This window comes from Rhinolophus sinicus, chromosome 1 (assembly GCF_057876585.1).
Source record: "Rhinolophus sinicus isolate RSI-liver-muscle chromosome 1, RSI-T2T, whole genome shotgun sequence".
In the NCBI taxonomy this organism is placed as follows: domain Eukaryota; kingdom Metazoa; phylum Chordata; class Mammalia; order Chiroptera; family Rhinolophidae; genus Rhinolophus; species Rhinolophus sinicus.
The window spans coordinates 168650298-168675501 of NC_142501.1; the positions used below are offsets into that span (position 1 = coordinate 168650298).

The window sequence follows — 25204 nt, forward strand, 5'->3', positions numbered from 1 at the left end:
AGACATTTAGGTATATTTTGAGAAAGTTTTTAATCCCCATTTTTATCTCTAATTTTTGCTTTTGTTGATGAATAGATAATGTATTTCATGATTCAGAATTTAAAAGGTAAAAAAGATACATAATGAAAATCTCCCCCCCACTCCATTCCCCAGCCACCTGGTTCTCCTTTCTAGAAGTAATTGATATGGGTTTCTTGTGTGTTATTCCCAGTGGTATCTTGTGCATATTAAGTAACTCTACATATATGTTCTTTTCTCACTATCTTCATTTATACAAGTCCTGGCATATACGGCATCTTTTTTTTTTTTTTTTTTTTTTTTTTTTTAAGATTTTGTTGGGGAAGGGGAACAGGACTTTATTGGGGAACAGTGTGTACTTCCAGGACTTTTTTCCAAGTCAAGTTGTTGTCCTTTCAGTCTTAGTTGTGGAGGGCGCAGCTCAGCTCCAGGTCCAGTTGCCGTTGCTAGTTGCAGGGGACGCAGCCCACCATCCCTTGCGGAAGTCAAACCGGCAACCTTGTGGTTGAGAGCCCACTGGCCCTTGTGGGAATCGAACCGGCAGCCTTCAGAGTTAGGAGCACAGAACTCCAACCGCCTGAGCCACGGGGCCAGCCTTTTTTTTTTTATTTTTTAAACTTCTGCTTACCAATATGTCTTAGAGACGGTCCCAAACCAGTATAGCAAGAGCTCCCTCATTCTATGTCATAGCTGCATAGTGTTTCTGTGTAAGCACCATATACCACACTCCTCTTAGCCTGTTACCTACAGGTGGGCATTTACATGGTTTCCAGGACCTTCCTGTTTACACACTAGGCTGAATAACTTGCACATATGTCTTTTTGTACATGTAGGAGTTGGTGCTGAAGTCAGGTTGCTGGGTCAGAGTGGCAAATTGGCATTTGGTGGCCGTAGCCAAATCGCTGTCTTCGGTAGTTGTACTACTGTGCCCACCCGCCACGCACAGCACTTGCGTGCCTGTTTCCCCTCACCTGTCTCACAGTCACGGGACTGCTGTCAGCCCTTTGTTTTGCCAATCTGACACATGCACAGAGTTTCTAAGAGGAAGGAGAAAACAATGCAAAATGATTTCCCTTTTTGTCCTAGTATGTTTATTTCCGTGTAGTTTATTAATTAAGGTGTTGACTTATAATTCAGACAAGCTTCAGTGTTTACTAAGTCTCTGAAGTTCTAAAAATTGGAATTGGAAACTTGTTTTCATATTCTTGAGTTGTGAGACTGAACACGTACCTGGAAGCAAAGTGTGACTGGTGATTCAGCGAGGTAGAACTGGCCCCCACTTTCACAGAACTTGTAATCTAGAAGCAACAGAGATGATCAAACATGCGGGCTTTGACAGGAAAAGTACAGACAGCTGTGGGAGCACATGCACAGTTTCGGGAGTGAGGGAATCAGGGAATGTTAAAGTTTCACATCTGACCTTCATACCGACCCTGTGAAGTGGTCTGGATTGGTAATATTATCCCTTTATCACCATGAGGAAATAGTCCCAAACAAGTTGAATCTTATCCAGGATTGCAAAACCAGTCCTGACCAGAACAAGAACTAGAATCCAAGATGTTTGGCTTCCTTCCTCAGCATGCTGCCTTCGTGCTCCCTGCAGTTCCTGGTGAGCGATAACTAAGCCTTTTTGAGAATCGCATTGTTACAGAAGTGCTGCTCTGGTGAAACTTGAGAGACTTACAGCACAATATTGCGAGACCCTCCTGGTCTCAGTGGTGAGGTATAGTTTTTCCATCCAGCTCTTTTTTAGCTTATTAAAACAAACTGTGTGTCATGCTTAGAAGACATTTACTAACATATTTTATTTTGGTATCAGTGCATTTCCTTGTGATTACACAATGTTATTCCAAGAGGAGTGAGAAAGCAGACCAAGGCCAGCTTCGCTGCCTTTTCTGGTCTGAAGCGTCACAGTAGTAAGAGGCCGTTACATCTGAATACAAAAATGCTTCTTGTACAATCAGAAGGAAAAAATTGCTCTTTAGTCATGCATCAAACAACTGGGATCATATTCCTTCCTTCATATGCTGTCTCTTGCCTGAAGGTTGAGGGTTTGTTGTTTTTTTTTGGAAAGGTAGTATGACAGTATCATGAAGCCAGATTTAGTCATTTCAGAGCATTGTGTGACCTTGGACATGTAACTGAATTTCTCTAGAATCCAGTCTCAGTCTCATTTTGGTAAGGTAATACCTACCATCAAGGTTGATGTGAGAATTAAATACAGTGTTATACAGAATTCCTTCAGAGATTTTCATTTCATTGTTAAGTTTCTGTAGTAAGGGATATATCTACAGTCTATGGGTGCATTTAGTGCAGTTGCCACACTTCCCCTGCCCCCACCAAGCTAATGATGGTGCATCTTGCAATAGATAGTATCAAATGGAGGAAATAATAGTATGTAAGAAGTTTAATGCAATACCAAGTACAATATGTATTCAATAAGTGGTTGCTATCATCTTAAAAAATGGAATCGAGTGAAGGCCATACCCCAGTGGGGAAGTGTGGTCTCTGTTGGGAGGTCTGTCTTTTAGGTTGGTGCAAAAATAATTGCGGTTTAAAAAGATAAAAATAATTGCAAAAACCGCCATTACTTTTGCACCAACCTAATACATACAGGACCTGGACCTGTGAGGGAGCCACAGGAGGCAGGAGGGGAGCATTGTCTCCTCTAGGAACCTAGATGTTGAGAGTGGGAGACAACCGTGAGGTTTGTGGTTGTAAGTGCTGAAGTCAGTGTCTGCTCCATTGAAGGAGAGCTAAACAGGGAAGGACCTGCAAACCGGAGCGTCTCGAGCCATGCAAGTAACACAGAGTTTGGCGGTTGCTTTTTTATCATCTCTTGTTCTTTGAGCTAGTCTTACCTGAAGAGCTTCAGCCTTAACTCAGTTGTGCTTTAGAGAAGCTGATTGTTTACCCTTTCTTACCCTTTCGCCTCAGTGTTCAAGGGAGGGCCTGTGGGGGGGAAAGTGGATTTTAAGGAACGGATTAGGCCGTAATGGTTTGTTGAACTACTCCTCCCTTTTTGGAAAGTCCAGTGGCAGACTTGAAGGTGCCAAGTTGTGCTTTATTAAACAAGGCAGCCTGTCCTTCCAGATCTTTGTCTGCAAACACACCTGTAATGCCTGTACTCTAGTTTCAGAGTCTAATTATTTGGGTTGGGGGAAAAGTGGAAATATGAATCTCAGGTAGATGGGGCATGGGCGCCTACTATACGTTCTCCTAACTGCCCCTCTTAAACGCAGTTTTAAAATGTATCCTGGTACACCCAGAAGTATTTAGGGGTAAATAGGCATTAACGCTAATTCTCTTACTTTCAAACTTTTCAGTGTAGATGGGGGAGGAGGTGGGAAAGAAAACTATAAAGAATACGTAGAATGCTAACTTTTGGGAAATCTGAGTGAAGGGCTCATGGGAATTCCTTGTATTATTTTTGTAATTTTTCTGTAAGTATGAAATTCTTTCTAAAGAAAAACTTGAAAATACATATCTCAAACATCTCTCCATGCAAGCACATATATTTATATTATTAAGTCTGCACAGCATACTGCTTTGTGGAGGTGCTGTAAGGTCTTATCTAGATTCCCGTTGTTGGTCATTTGATCGTTCTCAGCTCTTTGCCATGATAAACAGGCTACTGATAGATCTTTAAACATGATAGATTCTCATGTATTTGGAATGGAATTGCCACACTCCTTTGAAATACTCATACTCCCATAATGGACTTTACATGGAAAGTTCACAGTAACTTAACCAATTAATGCTTGAACTTAAGACCTCATTTTGAATTTTTAATAGATTGAATGGTGACTGTTTACCATGTTTCCCTGAAAATAAGACCTAGCCGGACCATCAGCTCTCATCTTTGTTTGGAGCAAAAATTAATATAAGACCCGGTCTTATTTTAACATAATATAATATAATGCCAGGTATTATATTAATTTTTGCTCCAAAGGATGCATTAGAGCTGATGGTCTGGCTGGGTCTTATTTTTGAGGAAAAATGGTAGCAATATTTATCTTACCCTGACTAATAAACAATAAGCTATAGAAAAATTTCTTCAGTCCTGGTTCATTTCATGTAATAAAAATTTAGGAAAAAAAAAAGAATCTTTTAGTGAAAGGAAACATCTTGACTGCTTGAGGAATTAGGAAGATCAGAAAGTCTTTTTTAGTGTCCTGAAGTTGCAGCTTTCTGACCTCATTCTGTTGGAAGCAGTGGACAAATCATTTTTTTGCCCTCATTCCAACATGCTTCACTTTTTCACTGATTGCCAGGTGTTTTAATTGGATTTCCCGCCTCATTCCAGCAGCAGATAGGATGAAGGGACTATTTGATCTGAGTGAGTAGTCATGTGCTCTGTTCTAGTGATTTACCTTCAGCTTCTAATTGTTATTTTTCCTAATGCATGTGAAAAATTGAAACCATAGAATATGATTACGTATTCAAAACAGCATTCTTTTCTGTTTCTGACATTCCTGCTAAAATATTTGGTTATTAATGTTTGGTTCAGTTTTTTGGTATCCGTTTGTGGCTTTGGAAACTAAAAGTGGGTAAAGCAGGTCTAGCTGTTGACACGCATAATACCTGAAGGCGGTTCCAGTGAGGACAGTAGATAAAAGGGATATCTTTGATTCTTTGGTCATACCTCCTAACTTCCAGGTCCTACCTCAAAAATAACAAACTGTAGACATTTCAATAAAACCATTTCTAAGAGATTCACATGTTCTAAAACCGGACCCCGGCAGGCCTAATTTCATTTGAATTTTGACATGTCCATTAGATTCAGTTCTAGGACAGTGTGAATGTTGTATGTTCTTTACTTTTTCCTTCTTCCTTAGAATAAACTGGAATGAGGGAAACAGTGGATTTTAAAACCCTAATTCAGGAATTAGCTGCCAGTGCTGTATTAAATTGCACTCAAATTAGAAACGAGAGCCAGGAAAAGAACCCTTTCCATCTGCTGTGTAGCTGTGAGGCAGCTATTGCACCAAACTGCCCAGCTCTTCATGAACAGTGGTTTTAATGGGAGGGGGTGTTGTGTAGAACTTGCCCAGGGCACTTGGCTTATGAACCGACACACAGCAGAAGCTGCTGTTCCATTGAAAACCATGAAATCCGTGGGTTTTGTTTCATGTCTCTAGTTAAGGAAAAGTGATTTCTTTCTTTCTTTCTTTCTTTCTTTCTTTCTTTCTTTCTTTCTTTCTTTCTTTTTCTTTTTAAAGATTTAACTTTTCCTTCTTTTTGCACTATAAAATGACATTTCCTAGACACTGTGGTGATGCTAGCAGCAGCAACCGCCATTTGTTTAGCTGGGGATAAGGAAGAGGTATAAATAGTGGATCTTTCCTCTAAGACACTAGGTAATCTCTCTCCTTAGGGCCTTTCTCAGGGGAAATATTTGTGAATAGTGTGTACATATATGTGTGAATAGTGTGTGTATGTAATCAAAATGCTGACCTGAAGGAGGCTAGAGACATTTAACTTTAAAATGAATTTTGGCAGGTTAAAATATTACCAAAAATAAAAAATCTATCCTTGATTGGGTGTTGGCCTCTTTACTGTGGGCTTACTAAGTGTTTGGGGGATCTTTATGTTTGTGTAACTTGGCTCACTGAACTCTGAAGCAGCAGACTATGACACTGGTTTTATCTCCTTCTGCCTCCACCTTTGTTATATTCTTTTCCCCCTAGATTGACAAATGTATTAATTTTCTTTTTTTCCCCTTTCGTCCGCCGCCACCCCCCCACCCCACCCCCCCCACACTCTGGTTCAAGCCGTTGTTTCTCAGTCTAGTTGTGTAGGACACAGCTCCCTGGCCCATGCTGGTGTTATGAGCTTTGCGCTCCCCCCGGCTGAGGCATTCGGTCCCCAGTCATTGGTCAGCTGCTCACAGTAGCTCATGGCAGCTCTCGCTGGCTGCCGGCCACTTATGCTGGCCACTGGACACTCACGGCAGCACACGGCAGCCCAGCTCCAGGGAGAGCCATTGTTTACAATCTTAGCTATAGAGGGCGCAGCTCACTGGCTCATATGGGAATTGAACTGGCGACCTCAGCATTAGGAGCACAGCGCTCCAACCACCTGAGCTACCGGGCCAGCTTTAATTTTCTTTAATGTACACATTTTCCATTGAAAACTTCTGACCTGGGTCATAATTAGTCTGTTGTTGCTTTCCCTCATGATGAAGTCAAGTGAATGTCTTTGTCTTATTTCATCCAGAAAGTGAAGTTCCTAACACTTAGCTAGTAAAAGGTAGGCCCTGAGGTGGTCTCCTTATGAGTGTTGCTGTACCAACACCAGCATCTACTATCACCATCACCGTAGGGTTTTTTGTGTGCTAAGTTTTTCTTCCTTTTCATTTTCAGCAGACCTACTCCAATGAAGTGCATTGTGTTGAAGAGATTCTGAAGGTGAGTTCATTGCTGGTGTTTCTCACTTGAAGAAATGTTTAAGTAAGCAGACACATATCCATTTACTTTGGCTTTAATGAACAGTTGCCATTCCAAACCCCTTTAAGCAGTGCCCCCCAAACACCTCCAAAAGCGAGATAAACCAGAACAGTAACGAAGGGAGTCTGAGAACATAATTGAACTCGCTGACAGATTTTATTAATTAAAATGAAGGCGACAAACTTACAAGGCCTTTGGACCAGCGCTTTAAGACCTGTCTTTCTCAAGTTTTTCTGGTTGTCCATAAAGACTCAGGAGAGTTGCTCACTTCCCCGAATGGACACTTCCTGCATGGATTTGGTAAGGGAGACAGCGGGGGTTAAATAGTGCTTGACGTTTTGTAAGTGACACCTCACGTGTATGGCCTTATCATCAATGAGTCCATGAATTTTTAAAGGGGTAAAAAAAGTAAATGGGCATCTTTAGACTGATGTGAAAGGGTTATTTTTTGCTCTTGTTTAGTGAAAGTGTGTCATGCACGTTTGTCCTGCTTCTACAAATACATCATTGAATCCATTATCCATTTGTTCAAGTTTTCTTGCAGAAGGATGACAAATTCCTTCTAGAATTTAGTTCTGGGGGTGGGGGTGGGGGGTGGGGATTCTCCTCATGAACCAGCATGCTTTCTTTTTATCGGAAGATTTATATAAACGGTTATGTTTTCCCGTTTTGGCTTTAATTTCCAGGAAATCTAAAGCTAAATTTAATGCTCAAATATAGTAATTATAATAATTGAGGGTTTTGTTTCTCATTCCTCCTCTATGGTTTTTAATTTTCTTCCATGTCAGTTTTAATGGTATTCTTGCTTTTATCTTTTACTATAAGGTTTCTGATATATATATATATATATATACACACACACACACACACACTTTTCTTTGAAAGTAGGATATATATATATAAATAAAACACATGTGCCTATTAATTTATATCTCTGCTGCTAACTTTTTTCCCTCAAAATATATGCTTGCCCAGTTCTTTCTTTAATTTTTCATTGTAAAGTATTAAGTGAGATGGCGCTGAAATCAGTAATTAAGTATATTGGTTTTCTTCTCACTTGTGAAATTTTGATAAAAGTGATGTCTAACCAGATGTTTGGAAAATAATTTCATTATTTTTGTTTTACAATCTACTGTCCCCTGCTTTTGTAGTTAAGATTTTCTGAGAAAGATATCCCTCCAGGGAAACATACTTTGTCTTGCTAACAAGAAATTTTTGTCAAACAGCAAGTAAGATTAATAATAAACAAAACTAATAATTAACAAGTTATCTCGATCAAGTTTTGTTTTATCCTCTACCATTTCTGAAATTCTTTGGTATGATAAGTCATAAAAATAACAAATGACTTAGTTAGAAAATATGACCGTAGCATTTTTTCTGAAGTGATATGTTCTATAGTTACTTCAAATATAAATCCAACAATATAGATTAGTTGTCTTCTGCATATGTCAGATGCTTTTCTCTTAGGTTTTGATGTATGTTTATATATGACTGTCAAATCCTTTACTTAGAATGATGGTCAGACAAGCATTTTTAACTTAGTAAACCCATCCATCCCCCCTCTCCTCTCACCCAGCATCACATTACTGAGTTCTGACTTACCTGGGAATGTTTGGAAGTAAATGGTTAATGCAAACAAGAGGTGAGTATTTTCACTTGGAAATCATGAACAGGGAGACTGAAATAGAAGGATGTGTTGAACTGCAGAGGGCAGAGGCCTGTGCATAGCGGAGACTTAGTCTCTGTCCCCTTCTCTTCTCTGTGGCCTCAGTTAAGACGCGTGTTCTCCCTTGGCCTCAGTTTCCCTGTTGCTAAAATGAAGTCCATGGGCTAGTAGATGATCTCTAGAGTCCATTCCTGTTCTCATTCTCGGATGTCGAGCCAGTTAGTTTTCCTTTTCCTCGTGGTTCCTGCTCTTACCTTGTACCAGCAATTTATGAAGATTGCCAGGAATCCTAACACAACTCTTTCTGATGGGCAATAAAGGCAGTAAATAGTTCTCTAACAGAGAAAATCAATCATGGAAGATATTATTTGTTTCTCTAGGGGAAATATTAGGGGTGGAAGTATTTTAATGAAGGGGAAGTGGGAGCCTGTAAGCCCTCCAGGCCGATGGAGTAAGAAGATAACAGACAGACAGTGCCAGACCCCTGGAATTTGTCATGCACGAGGGTCCAGGTAGGGCAGTGCCCTCAGTGGGAGAAGGGAAACAGCTCAGGTTTTCTACTTACAGTGGCATAGCCTGGATACCCCCAGGGGAACAATGCAGGACTTGGAGACGTTACCTCAGTGCAGCATTCCAGCGACACTGGTACAATGAGTGGTAGCATTAGTATTTGTTCATTCATTCATTTACTCAACAAGTACCCATTAAGCCTCGGATGTCTTTCTAGGCACTGGGGGTGCCATATGAATAAGAATTCTTGCTCTCATGGAGGTCATAGATATGTAATAAAACATCCGATATTGATATGTGGTGTGAGTCATACAGCAGGCTAGTGAACAGAGGACTAGGCAGAGGAAAGCGTGTAAACCCCTCCAGGTGGCGGCAGCAGGTTGGTTTGTTAGAGGGACAGCAAAAACTAGACAGTGGGTCTAGAGCAAAGTGAGTGAAGGGGAGCGGGGAGCGCAGCCGTGGCACCCAGAGGCCAGGCCTGAGGCAGGTACCAAGCCGTGTACCCCACTGACGTGGTAAGTCACTGTTAGGTCAGGAGCAAGCTCTTGGCCTTGCCATTCAGGGCAACCTCTTCTCCTTACGGCCCCAATTCTCCTAAGGCCCAAGTCCCTCTCCTAAGCTAGGCATTTAGGGAAGTACTTAAATTCTTTCAGACTGCTAGCCAACCCTCAGGGCCTGAAAGACTATGCACATTCCGACTGCCTAATTTAATACCCCGGATAGCCTTAGGCACTGAGAGTACAATGGATGTTTTCTGGGAATAATCGGTGACTAAAAGTCATAGATATCATTGGAATTATACAGAAATTCTTGGAAAACAAGGGTGGTGTTTTCAAACACCTTCTCGGTTATGTAATTATGTTTTTACATCGTAGCATTATAATGGTCGCATACCTTCAAGTATAGTGAAATAAATAAAACAGCAGGGAGCTCTCTGGTGCAGTATCGAAGTTCTTAAACATTAGATTTTTAATTAAAAATGATAATGCTTTTAATTTTTAAGTGCTTTCTGTGCACCATGTACCCAAGCACTTGATGTAAATTACCCTAAACACTTGGGAAAAGATGTGGTCTTCGTCTGCCTGTTACTGAGAACTGAGGCTTGGAGAGGTCAGACAGCTGGGTTGGTGAGGGTCAGAGTCAGGATGCGAGTCCGGATCTCTGGCTCCAAAGCACTTAATTAACTCTTTCCTTTACATTTTAGTCCAGAAATTCATCTGAACCAAGCACGTGGCTAGACATGGGGATGCTTTGACCTTTAACAAAAATTTCTCAAGAAAGCCGGCATCAGTTATTTTGCTTGTCTCTGTGCCAGGTCTTTTACGTCGATCTTGGGGCTGTAGCAGCCCAGAGAGTGGCTGTGGGGACAGGCAAGGGAAGGTGCACACCCAGGTTGGGAGGAGAAATACTTGCCAGAGCTCCGTCTCCAGTTGTTGCAAGGATCACACGGCATTTCTGTGCTAATAGAGACTTTGGTCAGCACTCTGAAAAGAATGAAGTGTAATAATACACAGTGTTGCACAGGTGAGGTAATACAGCATGGTCTGGGGTTGTCAGCTTGCTGGTAGCGAGTTGCCTGTTGATCTTTCATCCAATTCGCCATGCAACTCTTAGGCACAGAATGGATTTCTTTCTCTTAGACTGGGAATGCAAGTGGCCCATGCTCTGTGCTCTCAGCCACTGGCTTCCTGGGGCACCCAGTCCAGTCATTTTGGAACTCAGTTTTCTCATCTGTGAAATGCAAGAATAGGAGTTAATGATCTCCATTTTAGCTCTTTAACAAGTTGTGCTTGTGCACATGTGTGTGATTAGACACCTTCAATCTGACATTCTGTTTTCCACTGATATTTTTTAGCAAAGCAAAATACAATTCATGAATACGCTTAGAAAAAAAAGAATTCATGTCAAGATAAATATATGAATTTGTAATATTTAGAAACCTTGTCTCCATGAAGAGTGAATAGAAATGAAATGTCTGCTGATGGGAAGGGAAGGTAGTTTCTTAGGGCCTCGTCCTCCAAAAAGTTATTACATGCTAATAGTGTGTATCAGGGAAGGGTCAAATCCATTAAAACTCTCCCAAGAGGAACAAGTGACCTGAATTACTTGTTTGCTTAAGTCAAACAGGAAAGTTCTTCTTCCTTTGAACTTAAATAATTCCAGGAAACGCAATAAAGAAGCTGAGGGAGAAAGAAAACATTGAGTAGAGACTCAGTTTTCACAGTTACATAAGCTCTAGTAAATACCTACAGCCATTTGTTTAGATGCTTTATAATATTCAGAGTGTTAAGACCATCCCTGTTCTAGCTTTTGTTTTTCTTCTTCAAACTGAGTTTTTTTTCAGTTTTGTAAGTTGGAGATCTTCAGCTTTTGGACATAGCCCATTAAGTGGGAGTTTTTAAAAAAGTAAATGAAATAACTTTCAAGGTTTCACTTTTCATTTACCATCAATCTGCACCACATTGTTTAAAAAGTTAAGTAACAATAAATGTTCTATTTATAATTTACCTTTTCTTCCCTTTCCAAATCTCTTTTCAGGAAATGACCCATTCATGGCCTCCTCCTTTGACAGCAATACATACGCCTAGTACAGCTGAGCCCTCCAAATTTCCTTTTCCCACCAAGGTAATTCCTTAGAAGTATAAAGTATAGCAGGCACTGCGTCCACAGTGAGAGGTCTGAGGTATTGCTGTAAGCCAGATTAATCAAATACTACTTGTTGAAATCGTTGATGGCTAGATTAAAATTGCAGCTAACTGAGCTTCTAAAGTGCTTTGTCACAAGGCTTTCAAACACTTTGTTCTCCAAATTATGTCAGAGAGAACATCTTCCATTCACTTAGGGTTTTGTAGCTTATGAAAGCACTGAGGACTTGCCAATACTCTTATTTGAGGGTCCTTACTTATAGATGGGAAAATGGAGGTACAAGGAAATTAAGTGAGGAAGGTTCTTTGATTCCTAGTTTAGAATTTAGGTATATACCTGGATATACCTACATCTTATACTTCTTATACCTCTTGAATTTTCTTAGAGTTTAATGTGTAATCAGCTACATTTGTGCTGGTTTTAATAACAAGTGAATTAATTGCTGACATGCACATTTCTGTATTTGTGAACAATGTATTAAAAATAAAAACACTGCCATTTGCCCCCCCCCCCCTTTTTTTTTTTTTTTTTTGAGGAGCGGTGTGCTTTGGGATAGCCTTCAAAATGTAGAAATAGCACCGTCAGATCTGTGTTCTGTCCAGCCTGGAATGCATGCACTTCATTAACATATTATAGCTATTCCTTTCCATGATACTGTTTTCACAATAGGTTATGTCTACCCAAACCAGAATTTGCCACATTAGATACTTTGCATTAGCTACTTTTCTAAAGTAGTTTTTTTTTTTTTTTTTTTTTTTTAAGATGATTCATTATTACTGGTTTTAAGGCAAAACATTATACTTTGTTAAAAGAAAATCGTTGCTCATTGCCAAAGGAAAATAAACTCTAGGAAAGAATGGAAGCAATGAATCCTATTTTATGTAAAAATTAGATTTATTTGTGTTTAACAGATTTAGCCATGATGTAGTCTTAGATTTATAAAGCTTAATAACTAAGAGATTTTTATTTTTTTTCCCTAGGATTCTCAGCACATCAGTTCTACAACCCAAAACCAAAGTAAGTAAATATATGGAACAGATTATTGCATTGGAGAACAAAGCATGGTTTTTACTGTTTTAATATAAAAAATATGAATGACAAATGCCCCAGTGGAGATGAGGGCTTCCTATGTTTAAACAATAGGAAGGGAGGGCAGATATAAAGCTGTTCTTTAGGTGGAATTTCAGATGGTTGCAAAGTTCATGAAGCTGTCTTACTAAAGTACTTAACAAATGCAATTTGGTCTAGCCTGACACGTGATCAGGACTTCAATGCGACTCTCAAAGCATCGTAACCCAGGAATTGTATATAAGAATAGGTTAGGATATTTTGTGCGGTTCTTGTATTTTTTTTTTACACAGAAGTAAGAAATTTTTATAGAGAATGCAACACACAACTTCCTTAGCCCCTCTATATGTATTTGCCTTGTAATTCTTTTTTTGGACCCCTTTTATGGATTGTAAATAGTTGAAAATTCAGGGGGAAACAGAAGAAAGCTAACTAGATCTGGCTTTTCTCATCAGTAACCCTTTAGGTCAGTATATTCTTTGTGTCTCAACTACATGCAAGGCATTTGAAGCTTGACAAAAAATGGCTAGGGTATTTGCAGTTATTTAGTTCATCGATACTATGTGGTAAGTACTGAAGTTACGAAGTATTAGTCGTCAGAGGCTGGGGAGACCAAAACAGGGTGTGTGTTATGTGTCAGGAGAGGGTGCTCACAGATAGATATTCCGTGGAGGTGACTCTTCCTTCAAATCTCCCACCTCATTCTTTCCCCCCATTTACATTTTTCCTTAGATTATTCTGTTATTTAAATTGTAAGGATGTGAGGAGAGTATAAAAAAGATGAGAAAAGCAAGAAACAGAACATCCTTCCTCTAGAGCAGGGGTGGGCAAACTACAGCCTGAGAGCCCAATCTGTTCAGCTAGTTTTGTGAAGTTTTTATTAGGTACAGCCATGCCCATTCGTTTATTATTATGTTACAAGGTACAGCGTGCAAAGTCTAAAATATTTACTGTGTGAGTTTTATAGAAAAGGTAGCTGCCCCCTGCTCTAGAGATACTGAATAAGAACTTGCAAAGAACTCATATCTAAATTTCCCCCAAATGCCGAGAAATAAGCCTGATCATCTTGCCACCGTGTTGTGTAAGTAACAAAGTAAAAGTAACAGAAATGGACGGTTGCTTGGAGAGATTGGGAAATATTTTTTCTCGGCATTTTGACAGCCTATCCGAAGCTAGATACCAGGTGGAGTAGCTAACGCGCCTGCAGGTTGACCGCCAGCCTGGCTGTGTCCAGGATTGCTGGGGCTCCTTTGCCTCCACTTGCTGGAGCGGCCAGCCATGCAGAAATATGTGCCTTCCCCTGGGTTACTCACAGCTTGCATGATGGCTAACTCCTGGTTTAGGAAGATCCTTTAGTCCTTTAAACTGATTTCCCCATGTAGCAAAGGGTAGTTGAAGATGGGCTGGCAGGCCAATGCTTTCTTGTGCCGGCATGGGCGGTCCTCTCGGTCCATGCAGTCGTGTGGGCCCATTCCCCGTCGGTCTGGTGAGAAGTCGTCAGATGCCCGCAGGTCTCCCTAGGTCTTGGCTCACCAGATGTTTATCTTGGGGTCTTACATGCTGCTGCCAATTTGTCGGTGTTCTCAGGACCCTTGTTTGTTTACCTTTGTGAGAATGTGGCCTTCGAGGGGCCTGGTTCGACCCTAAAGCACTAGTTATATGTTGGATGAAGAGGGAGTGGAATTTATGTGGATATAGCTTTCCGAAAAGTAGAGCTTGACATGTATTTCTCAAGATATGCCCAGCAAGAGAATTCTGATTTCTGGAAGAGCGATCTTGCAGTATTGGAGCCTGTAGAAAGCCTAGAGAATGAAGGATAGTGATTTTGCTTGCACATCCCAGGGCTCATGTCCACATGTGCGAAAACATGGCTGCCTGAGGGCAACCTCCCTGTGGCGCTTAGGGCCCAGTCACCACATCGGTAGGGGAGTCCCCGTGAGTGGTCAAAAGAGTGATTTTAACCCCTCTGATTTGTAGTCCTCGCCCTAGCTTTCTAGCCAGAAAGGGAAGCAGTATATAAAAATATGAAATCTTAAACACACATAAGAGCTGCTGCCACCATGAGGATAAAGTGGTTAATTGCAAATACTCAAGGGTCTCTACATGACATTGATGGGAAATATCACTCACTCTGGCCTGAAACGCACCCCTATTTCCATTCCACTTCAAGTTGTGTTTCAGGTCTCAGTTACCTCAGACCCATACAAAACCTGCAGCCTCCCAGCTGGTTTGTTGCTCCACACTTTACGTTTCCTGCTCCCTTTTGGGTTATACCACGCTGCACCTCCTGAATAATCTTTCTGAGGAATCGCTCTATCAAGTCCCTGTGTAGACCGTTGGCGGTGTCTCATTGCCCAACAAATAACGTTATGACTTCCCATCCTGGCATTCAGAGCCCTCTAAAGTCTGACTTTTGCCGTCTTCCCAGGCCATCCCCTAGGGACTCTGCACCCAGTCTTACCTTTTCCACTCTGTGCCACTTTCACTCCTCATGTCTCTACCTTTGTTCACACTCTCTCTTCTGCCGGAAAAGCTTCCTCACCCTCCCACCAGCAGTCATTCTGTCAAAAATCTCACCCATCCTTTGTGACACAGTTCATTTTGTTCCTTTTTCTAATTTGCCTTCTTTGGTCTTTACCAACAGAGGGGCCATTCTCTAGATTCCTGGGATGGTTAGTTTGTATAACAGATTTGTGTACCTACTCTCACATAGCCTAGGATTGTAGGTATTTGCATGCCTGTTTGATGTCCCTCAGTCAACTGTAAGCTCATTGAAGACAGGGTCAAATGCCTTGAACATCTTGTTATCTATAAGGCAGTCTGTGAATAGTTGTTGAATAAATGATCAGAGAGGGTGCTGAATAATGGAGGGGCCAGGTGGGAGGGAGAGCACTGTTGGCCGAGGACAGAAGCTAGCAGGTTACTGAGATATACAAGGTCAAACCAGGTGGGGGATGAGAGCAGCCCTGTCACAGTGCATTTATTTGAGCCCCTACCAACTGACATCGAAGGAAGGAAAGTCTCCAGCACATAGGAAAGTTGCCAGCAGTGTGGTGGGGCCCGCTGTAAGCAGTGCTCAAGTGTTTTTGTTCTGTTAAGGGTTTTAATTCTGAGCAATCCCTCTCTCTCTCTAGAAATAACACAAATGTTACTGTATAACAGTGAGATTATACCAAGTCCAGTGCATAGCCCTCTGGGTGACAGAATTCAAGTACTGTACTGTTGAGGTGAAAAAGGTGAGGGTGGGGGACAGCAGAAAGGAATTTGTAACTAATAGTCTCATGAACATATGTCATTGTGCTGCTCTAATTATTTCCCCCTCTTCCACAGAACAATATGATACATCTTCAAAAACGCACCCTAATTCGCAGCAGGGAACATCGTAAGTAAAATGTTTTTGTTTATTAAGTTTGTAATACAATTACAATTACATTGTAATTTCTCACATAAATCTATTGCTTAGATTTTTACCCCTGCTTTCAAGTAAAATTTTCATAAAATTCTGCTGCATTGTAGAGGGAAGACGCGACCTACATTTGTATTTGGATTAAGTTCTTTTGAAGGTTTCTAAGGTACCATAGAGTTTGCTAAGGGGTTTTTTTCAAAAGAAAGACATTTGAGCCATGATTTACATATTAAATGTGGAAAATAGAAAGTTTTAGCTTTATAAATTTCAGTCTTAAATAGCTTTAGCTTTTGGAAACAAATTTTGGGGGATGTGCATAATTTAAGATTTTCTGCCACTTTTTTGGCCTAGTTTTAACTAATAAAAAAATGAGGCGTGTTGCCCAGCTGTTCTTTATTAAGGCCAAGTAAGTCTAGATATATTTTGGGTTTTTGGAACAGTTTAAACTACATAATAAAGATTTTAAAATCAGCGTTTTGACCCAATTTGTCATTTCTTGGTGGTATTGAACTAATACTGCTTTCTTTTCACACAACCAGAAGTGCTTCAGGGACTGAGTGAGGCAGCCTTTCTCTTCTTCGGCATCTAATCACTTACTAACATGAGTTTGCTAGTCTTAGGATTTCACATTCAAGCTCCAGCTTTCTCCTATTTTCTAGGGATAATATTTGTTCCATGTGTTTTGGAAGGAGGGATTGCAGGGGATTGACTATTTTAAAAACTGTATAGTTGACGTGAAGAGGTAATTTTATTTTCTCACCACGACTGAATGTGGAACCAGGTTAAATGTTCGTTCCCTTGATGCAATTTGTTTTCATTTCACTATAGCAAAATAAGAATAAAAGAACAATATAATGAGATTTTTTTAAAAGATAAATTAATTGTAGCTTAAGGGATAGATTATTTTAGTGTAAAAATCTGTTTCATTTGTGGTACTGGCAAATGGTGAGTTTTTGCTTGTTTTTATCATCTTTTACTAGAAAAAAATTAATAACTGTATGTCAGTTATACTCTCTCTCTCTCTCTCTTTTTTTTTTTTTTTAAATTTACTGGCTCCTGAATTTGGAAAGTTTAGAATCAACGACTTAGACTTAAAGAAGGAAGAGATCTTTAAACTACTTGGTAGCTGGTAGGTCCAAGGACCGCAATTGTAATACTCTGAGGAAACCCTGTAACTTCCCGAAGTTTTGTACCTCGTGTTCTTTATAGTGGTTGGTAGTAAAGCCCTTTAGACCATAAAAGGCCCTGGCCAGTATCTTTGGGGGCAGGGAGGACCGGGGAGTTGACAAGCTCTCCTCCCCGTTGGCAGAAAGAATAGAGGGGAGGAGCTTTCCAAGGAGCCCAGTGGGTGGCGGCAGCAGCACCAGAAGGAAGCAGCTGTTTCCCGAGGCCTGTGGGTAGACGGAGAAAGGCAACTGGGTCTGACCTGGGCCTCTGAAGTGGCTTCAGAGCGAGCAGCTCAAAGTTACACCCTCTCACACCAATTTCCATCAGCTTTCAGGCTTAGGTAGGTGGTAGGGACTGAGGCCGTTTTCTATGACAATTTTGCTACTCAGAGAAAGAGGTAGTTCTCCTGATAAGTGAGTGAAACCACTGAAATCAGAGGTGCCTGAAAGTTTCTAACAGGTACACTTATATCTTGTGACATATGTAGTGTTTTCTTTATGGAAACAATTTGCTACATATAAAATTACCCAGAAAAGAATTTTGTTCTGATCCTAATGGATTTAGGGGACGGATGAAAGGAGGGCCTAGTGAAGGTGAAGAGGGAAGGGAAGAGTGGTAGAGGAGAGAAATAATACTGAGCCTGGGTAGGTAACAAGGGCTGTATGGCTGTGCTTGTGTGGCGGTGGCGTTGGTGATATTGATAAGTGCCAAAGTGAAATGTACCTCTAGGAAAAAGGAATCACTTTTATGGAGACTGGATGAAAGCGGTGTCCCAATTAATTTGTGAAGTGCAGTCATTGTTTCAGATTTAGTACGGTAAATCTCTTCATTCTTACAGGTTAATTTGATCTAGTGTCATTAGGGTTCTTTGACACGCACTTAAACCACTTCGGTGACACACACAGTGCCAGGGAGATAGTCTAATGTACTTTAAGTGTCAGGAAAAGAATGTTAATTACGGGGTCATTTGTACTTTGGTTTTAAAAATCAATGTAGGTCATAATGCGTTTTCTTTCAGAGTTACTAGTACTTGGGAATCCTTAGGAAAGTAGAAGAGTACATACAAAGGAAAAAAGGGGGGCCTTAAACTAGAGAATAAACTTGTGAAGAGTCTGTAATAATTCATATATCTGTCCAGACTTGGGGGTGGGGAGTAGCAGTTAGACAGGTGGTAGAAGCATGTAGATGTGAAAGAAGTATGTGCTGAATCTGTTGCTTTTAATTTCTGTTGTTGAAGTTCTAGTTCTCAAATAATGAATTGCTTCTGCCAAGCTTTGGGGGGAAGTGAGTAGCTAGGATGTAAGCGCTATTTGTCCCTAAGTTTAGGGGAGGGGATGTTGCTTTAAGGGCTCCTGGACTTGGAATCCTTTTCCTTTCCAAGGCTTACATCTGCTGAATTCTGAAGGCAAAGTGTAAAGTATTTCCTTTTTTAATGTAGTTATTAATCCTTTATGTAATCGTGGATAGTTCCTCTTGTGCATCCAGATGCAGTTTACTGGTGTCAATGCTTCTGTCAGCCTTCCAAAAGGGATAATCTGTTATAATCTGTTAATGTTTTGGAAACTATAAGGCAGTTGATAGGTATACTGTAGTGGCTGACTTTCTTCTCCCTTCCCACTCCGTACCCTGAAATTGCCAGGTCCTTACTAGATAGTGCCCTCTTTTATTTTTCTTGTGTGTTTCTCAGAAATTGTCAGTACTTATTTAGAGACAGAAGTTAGCCTACAATAAAATTGTTATAATACAATTTGAAATTTTTATTATGTGGAAAGTTTCTTTTGAAATGAGGGACATATCTGGATGTAGAGGCTTGGGATTGTCTCGGAAGGAAGTTTGATGAGAAGAAATGGTAAAGTTGATAAAGGCTGGGAAGAGTGGGATACCTTTTTAAGTGAGCTTGAATTTTCAACTTTTACAATAGTATTTGTTTTTAAATATCTTGGCAAAGAACTAAGAAAGCCCCATTCTTTCAGTTTATTGCATTATAAGATCATCACAGCAGGACACATGTCAGCTGAAATGTTCTAGAACTAAATCTGAAGAAGTGGCTTACTTGGACCAGTTCATTTAAATCATATTTAGCCTGAAGAAATTACTTTTCTCCTTTTTAAGACACTTCTTTTTTGTCTTATCTTTAAATGTTAGATTATATTATGTGAAAATGTTTTGCCTGGATCCTTTAATGACAACTGTAACTTAGGAGTGCTGTTTACTGATACATACTATGGAAGGAGTGGTAGAAATCACCCTAATATGTAAAGCTTACATAAATGATTTGTCACTGAGGTCATACCCCTGTCTCCTGAAAACAAGGAACAGATATTTGTGCTGGTCAGTTATACCATGGTTTAACTACATTAAACCTTTATCACATTATGTAATTGGAAATCCCATTCTTGACAATAATTCCCAGTACTCAATACCAGGCATTGCTGGGGAAGGATACATTTTTTCCCCCCACTCCCAGCTTATCTGATCAGGTGATTGAGAATCCAAGGTTATTGGTGTTCATGATTATTTTGGTAACCTAGATGTATTAGGAAGTGTTTTGTTTGTTTTCAGGAGAAAAGGTAGAGGTGTAAAATAAAAGGAAGAAAGCAGATACAGCTTTTTTTTTTTTTAGTTAATCTTAGCCGTGCTATAGAGAAATGAGAATTTGTAAGATTGAGTGTTGAAGAATTTCTGTTCTTAAGTGAAAGCAAGCAAAAAGAATCATTCTGTACGATGTTTAAAAAAATCTCGTTTCAGAATTGTAGTCACTAGGGAACATTAAACCAATATTTAGAAAGTAATGCAACTCCCAAATGTATAATCACCTCTTTTCCTAATCTGCACTGTGCTGTGAAAGGCTCATGGTAGAATTATAGTCTCTTGGAATAGTCAGTTTGACTCTTGGACTTACAGCTTTAATAGGCAATATTCTAGGATCTCTTGCAGCACAACGTCTGACTTAACATTGTATACAGGTTCATGCTGGAAACTTGCATAATGTTGAAGGGGTATTCTGTTAAGACTGTGAAATGAAGCATATTTTGAATAATTATTAAAATACTGCCACAGTTCTGGAATATTGTCCTCTCAAAGTATTCACCTCGGAGCCATACTTTCTCAGATGATGCAGCCATGCCGTGAACTACTTTGGGAACAAGCCTTTAGGATAATATCCACTACTGTACTTGGTCTTAGACCAAAGGTCAAATAAAATGGACAAGAAGAATAAATTTATCAAGTGTATGTTGTAGAAATAGGTTAAGTGCTAAGTAAATGAGTCCGTGTTTTACAAAAGAAAAATTGTTCTCACCATTCTTTAATTTGCTTTTGACTTCAATTATATAAATTTTTCTCTGGGCTTGGCTCCAGGTGACTTGGAGATATTTCCAAAAATTGTCATTCATCCGTTCAGTGCATAAAAACTGAACGCATGCTGTGTTCCTGGGCTGCTTTAGGTACTTGGGTAAACAATGGCCTGTAAGAGAAAATTCTTGTTTTCCATGACGTGACTAAATGAGGTGGCTCGCTCTTAATACAAACTAGGTGACACGATAGTGACAGGTTCGCCCCGGGGGTGGGGTGGGGGGGGGAAGAGTTTTTTTTTTGGGTGATGGTTGATACTACTGGGAAGGAGGTCAGGAAAAGTCTCTCAGAGGAGGTGACATTTGATCTGGAGCCTGAATGGTGAGAGGGAGGCAGGGAGTGTTTGCCACCTTTAAAAGGGCGTAATAATTTATGCTGCAGGCTCTGAAGGCATTTGAAGACATCAAGGAATAATTCTTATTGGAAGTGACTACTTTGGAGTAGTTCATTTGCATATGCAAAACGTGACTTTAAAGGAAAGTTAACAGTCCAGTTAAGTCTCATTTTTAATCATAACTGTTAATTCACTGCAATAAGTGACCCTAGACTAATTTAAACATGGATTGAAAGACTGGATAAAATATATTTTAAATCGCTAAGTGTCTATTAGCCCTAAACTAATTTGTACATCCCACCCACTCTGGGATGCTGGGCTATGAAACCAACAAGATGTGGTCTACTTCTCTGTCTCTGTCTCCCCTCCTCCCACCTACACCCTGCAAAGGCCTCCAAGGCCCTCCGTAACCTGCCTCTCTGCCTCTTTCCTCCTACCCTCCCTTCCCCCATGTACAAGTATATGGTCCATTTTGGCCACATGGGCCTCTTGGCTGTTTTTTGTGCCTTGATTACTCTTCCCCCCCAATTCCTCCTTTCAGGTCTCTCCTTGTATGTCATCCCCTTAGCAACGCAGCCTTCCCTTACCCCACGGGAAAGAGTAACTTATACCCTTTCTCTTTTATACTTTTGCCCTTTCTTAAGCTTCCTACGCATTGAGAAAGTATGTATTTTAGTTTTTTATCTCCCTCCTCTAGTCTGTAAGTGCCACAAGAGCAGGGATTTTTGTCTGCTTAGGGTTATATCCGTAGAGTCTAAAGCAGAGCTTGGCATATAATAAGTACTCAGAATAAATTTGGAAGAAAATGTATTACCTATGAGCAATATTTAGTGGACATGATTTTCAGCAATAATTTTTCTAGATTTTGTCTGTAATCCAGTATGTCACTCTTGCACTATTATTTTGTCATACTTATTGGTTTAATCTTATTTATTAACTTTAAATTTCCCCTCATTTATACTCATGTTTTTATCTCATGTCATTATTTCACCTCAGATAATTTTCACTTGATCCATGGAGTTTAAATAATCTTTTACACCTTTGGGAACAGTTTTTACCTTATCCACCATTAGCTCGATTACTACAGTAAATCATGTGCTGAATCACTTTCCCCTCTGTTTTGTTAGTCCATAATCTCCCATAAACAGTCGCTTGTGAGTTCTGCCAACTACTGTCACCATTTGGAGATTTCTCTTTATATAAGGTGTGATGAAAAGACATAGTGAATGTTTAAATAAAAAAAAAATTATTACAGTAAAAGACACATTGCCATTAATCCCCCTCAAAATACTCCCTCTCACTTCGAACACACTTATCCCATCATTCTTGCCACTTTCTGAAGCAGTTCTGGAAGTCCTCTTTTGTGAGTGTCTTTACTTCCTCCTTATGACAATGCTCAGTGTCACACATCACTTCTGGTATGTGGCAATTTCTGTCAAATAAAAACATTGCAGTGTGTCCTCCTCCACCTTATTCACCGGATCTGGAACTGGGCGACTTCTGGCTCTTCCCCAAAGTCAAAATGACCATGAAAGGTAAATGTTTTTAATCAATTCAGGACATCGAGGCAGCCATGACAGCGCAATTAAAGACACGAAAAGAGGACTTCCAGAACTGCTTCACAAAGTGGCAAGAATGACAGAATAAGTGTGTTCGAAGCGAGGGGGAGTACTTTGAGGGGGATTTATGGCAATGTGTCTTTTACTGCAAATTTTTAAAATTTAAACATTCACCGTATTTTTTTAATCACACCTCATATGTTGTGTCACAACCGTTTAAGATCTGCTTTTTCATTTTATCACTTCTTGTATATGGAGTCCTCTTCATAATTTGTAGCCTTCCATCATCTTATACAAAACATTTGTAGTTCTTGCTTCATCGTTTGTCAAAAATGAATCAAAGCCTGATTGAATTTAAAATTTTGGGGATTATGTATCTGCCTTGGAGCCCAACTTCTTTCCCTTTCCGTGCACTCTGTTGCCCGTTCTGCCCCCAAATCAATTTTAAGTTTATGAGATTGTGCAAATTTATATATTCTTACGTGTTCATTAGCCATTTCCGAAAAGCATTACTTACCACTTTAAGCACACCTAATACCAGGGTTGTGACTTATTAATTGCAAATAACTGCTGTGAGCTTGCTTGCTTTCACTTGCTCTTTCCCAAATAAAATGTATGGCCTGATCATAGGAAAGGTGAAGCCAAGAAATCAGATCATTTAAATGGGTTTTGGGTTCTGAATTGAGCTGTTACAGAATATTGGCAATGAACTCTTTGGCAAGCCCAGGACCACGGCATGGAAAAGGCATAAAGGCTTGTCTGTGTGTCCTCACACAGTAACAGTTGGACTTTTGAGTCGCCGAAGCATGCCTGCCGAAACCTGTATGCGGCTCTAAGCTTTGCAGAACAGCTGCCTGAAGAATGCATTTGTATAAAGGGGTTTGAGGATTGTTTGTAACCTTTAAGTAAAAAGTTTACCTAACAGTAGTGTAAAATGTGGTTAAACCTACATGGTAGTTCAAAGAGTTGTTTTCCCTGAGCATTCGGCTTCTTTTGAACAGTGCCAAGGTAGGCCATATGGTGCCATATGCTTTGAAATAACTGCTCTGTCTTTGGCGTTTGAAAGTAAAATTCGTTATTTGACCACTTTAAAAAGTATACAAGGTTTAAAGTTCATTGATTTTCATCAGGGAAAAATAATATGTTCGTTCTATTCCAACAAGATAGTTTTCTTTTAAATGAAAGTCTTTCACTGGGTCCTGAAACTTATATTTCATTCCATTGGTTAGATTTTCTAGCCCTTGTGTCCAGAGCAAGGGGATCATATCAGATGGAATGGCTTTGGTAGCCTGGCTCCAGCGTATACCAGCTTGACGACCTTAGGCAAGTCAGGTGGCCGTTCTGAGTCCATGTGCTCCTCTTTGGAATGTGAGGAGGTGACCAGAGCTGGCCCTAGGGCTGTGAGGAAGGGAATGCCTGTCGCCTTCCCAGAGTGGGTGCAGCTATGTGGTACTGCTACTTACTCACCAAAAGGGGTGCTGCTGTTCATTCAGCTAGCGTTTTAGCGTACCTGCCAAGTTTTAGATACAGATACTGTGAAGGTGAAAACGACTTGATCCTGCCCCAGAAAAGTTTACAGTTGAGTACATCCCTTGGGCTCTATGTTCTCTTGTCCTAGATTTTATTGGTATGAATGAGACTGGGTCTAAGAGATTTGATTCTCTTTTTGTGGGTGGAAAGGTGCTCCCCCAGATGTGCTGTAGTGAACTTGGTCATTCTTCACATTCAATGGCCAGGTCTTTCACATACAATATGTAAAGTATAGTATGTTTTACTAATGTGCTTGGCCTCAAATGTAATTGTTTATGGGACAAGTAGAGTATTTTAGCAGCTGATTCCTTTAATTCTTCTTTATCACTGTAAATAAAACCTTTACGTGTCATCAGGTTGATGTTTTCCCAACTATGTAGATTCTTTTTGTAAAAAAAAAAAATCACGATGGCATTCATGATTAATTTTCTATATTAGCAAAACTTCATTATGGTTTTTAAATAACTTTTTATCTTAATAGAGATGCAATAAATGTTCATTATAAAAAAACTTAGGAAGTATTTATTTTCTCCATTAAGAGTATATTGCTTTATGTTAAGTTACCCATCAATGATGATATGATTAAACGTGGTTTCTGGAAGATTCTGTGGTTACTGTTGGCTGGGTTGGCAGACACTGACAATAATACACTGTGTCTCCTGATTCTCATGTCAAATAAATTATACCCATGAATTTTGATTAAACGAATTACCACGTGTAAATCCCTAGTACATCCTACGTAAGTGGTAGATTTTGTTTGACCCTATTGGTTTATCATTGCTTTTGAGTGAGTGTGTCTTTGGAGATGTCTTTAGCAATCCTGCTTCAGAGGTAACTGGCCTTCAACCCTATTTAGGTCCTGAATAAGTTTCGTACCTGCAGGCTTGTTTTGTTCTTGTCTACCTAACACTCTGAAGGGGAAATTTGCAGAATCTGAAATGCATTTTTACAGTCCCTTTTATTCCTTAACAGCCAGTAGAACTGAAGTGGAACATACTGGTAGGCTTTCTGACTTACTGACCATATCTTAAATGTACTTTCTGGCTGACGTCTGGAGAATGTATTCATGGAAGCTAGGCATTCAGTAGCTAGGCAAACAACTTACAAGGTATTTAGTCCTCCTCTAACAACAGGAAGCTTCGGTGGATTACATGGTTATTGATATTTTAGAAAATGAAGGCAAATCAGTTTTATACAAAACAAACCCAATGACTAAGAAACAAAGAGGTCCATTTACTGTGGTTTTGTTGTTGTTGGTTAATACTGAACACATTTCGTCAGAGTTTTTTGTTGTTCTTTGTTTTTTTCTCCTTACATTTATTCTAAAGATACATCTTTTGTGTTTTGCTTGTGTTACCCAGGCCAAGACACCATTCAGCAGTAAACCTGTTGAGTGACTTTTATACCATTATGATTGCTACTGCCAAGCCCTACATCTGAGGCTGTGTTTTCTAGCCGGGCTAAAATAAGACCTTAGCTTTCATTAGATAAATATTG

The 25204-nt window shown here is 39.9% G+C and overlaps 1 protein-coding gene across 11 annotated transcripts in view; it reads left to right on the forward strand.

Moving 5' to 3' along the window:
- Positions 1-25204, forward strand: part of AFF1 (ALF transcription elongation factor 1) — a 178528-nt gene that overhangs the window by 118725 nt on the left and 34599 nt on the right. For 6 of the 11 annotated variants that reach the window (XM_074323818.2, XM_019731262.3, XM_019731266.3 and 3 more), the window contains 4 exons: positions 6384-6428; positions 11182-11268; positions 12270-12306; positions 15688-15739. In XM_074323818.2, the coding sequence (XP_074179919.1) occupies positions 6384-6428; positions 11182-11268; positions 12270-12306; positions 15688-15739 (221 nt within the window). The remainder of the gene's footprint in view (positions 1-6383; positions 6429-11181; positions 11269-12269; positions 12307-15687; positions 15740-25204) is intronic. The other 5 variants (XM_074323832.2, XM_074323851.2, XM_019731265.3 and 2 more) reach the window with 3 other exon arrangements.